The sequence below is a fragment of the Numida meleagris genome, chromosome 1 (assembly GCF_002078875.1).
Source record: "Numida meleagris isolate 19003 breed g44 Domestic line chromosome 1, NumMel1.0, whole genome shotgun sequence".
Lineage (NCBI taxonomy): Eukaryota > Metazoa > Chordata > Aves > Galliformes > Numididae > Numida > Numida meleagris.
The window spans coordinates 194425391-194426491 of NC_034409.1; the positions used below are offsets into that span (position 1 = coordinate 194425391).

The following is a 1101-nucleotide window of genomic DNA, read 5'->3' on the forward strand; positions in this document are numbered from 1 at the left end:
GCTCCCTGCACACTCTTTGCACACTGGTTGCACGCTCCCTGCACACTCTTTGCACATACTTTGCACACGGGTTGCATGCTCCCTGCACACTCTTTCCACGCTGGTTGCACGCTCCCTGCACACACTTTGCACACTCTTTGCACACTGGTTGCACGCTCCCTGCACACTCTTTGCACATACTTTGCACACGGGTTGCACGCTTCCTGCACTACGCTGGCACCACGCTTGCACGCTCCCTGCACACTCTTTGCACACTGGCTGCACGCTCCCTGCACACTCTTTGCACGCAGTTTGCTCCCTGCACACTCTTTGCACACTGGTTGCACACTCTTTTCATATTCTTTGCACACTGGTTGCATGCTCCCTGCACACTCTCTGCATGCTGGTTGCATTCTCCCTGCACACTCTTTGCACGCTGGTTGCATGCTCCCTGCACACACTTTGCATATTCTTCGCACACTGGTTGCACGCTCCCTGCACACTCTTTGCATATTCTTCGCACACTGGTTGCACGCTCCCTGCACACTCTTTGCACGCTGGCTGCACGCTCCCTGCACACTCTTTGCACACCGGTTGCACGCTCCCTGCACACTCTTTGCACACTGATTGCACGCTCCCTGCACACTCTTTGCACACGCCCTGCACACTCTTTGCACATACTTTGCACACGGGTTGCACGCTTCCTGCACTATGCTGGCACCATGCTTGCACGCTCCCTGCACACTCTTTGCACACTCCCTGCACACTCTTTGCACATACTTTGCACACGGGTTGCACGCTTCCTGCACTATGCTGGCACCACGCTTGCACGCTCCCTGCACACTCTTTGCATATTCTTTGCACACTGGTTGCACGCTCCCTGCACACTCTTTGCACATACTTTGCACACGGGTTGCACACTTCCTGCACTATGCTGGCACCACGCTTGCATGCTCCCTGCACACTGGCTGCACGCTCCCTGCACACTCTTTGCACACCGGTTGCATGCTCCCTGCACACTCCCTGCACACTCTTTGCACGCTCCCTGCCCACTCTTTGCACGCAGTTTGCTCCCTGCACCCCACTTGCACCCAGGATCCCCTCCCTTGACCCCCCCAGGTC

General features: G+C 56.7%; 1 protein-coding gene across 1 annotated transcript in view; it reads right to left on the bottom strand.

Annotated features, from left to right (window-relative positions):
- Positions 1–1095, bottom strand: part of LOC110405227 (major surface-labeled trophozoite antigen 417-like) — a 4029-nt gene extending 2934 nt beyond the window's left edge. The window contains exons 1-2 of the mRNA XM_021410397.1: positions 943–1095; positions 3–876 (exon numbers count right to left, since the gene is read on the bottom strand). Coding sequence (XP_021266072.1) covers positions 3–876; positions 943–986 — 918 coding nt within the window. The 5' untranslated portion in view covers positions 987–1095. The remainder of the gene's footprint in view (positions 1–2; positions 877–942) is intronic.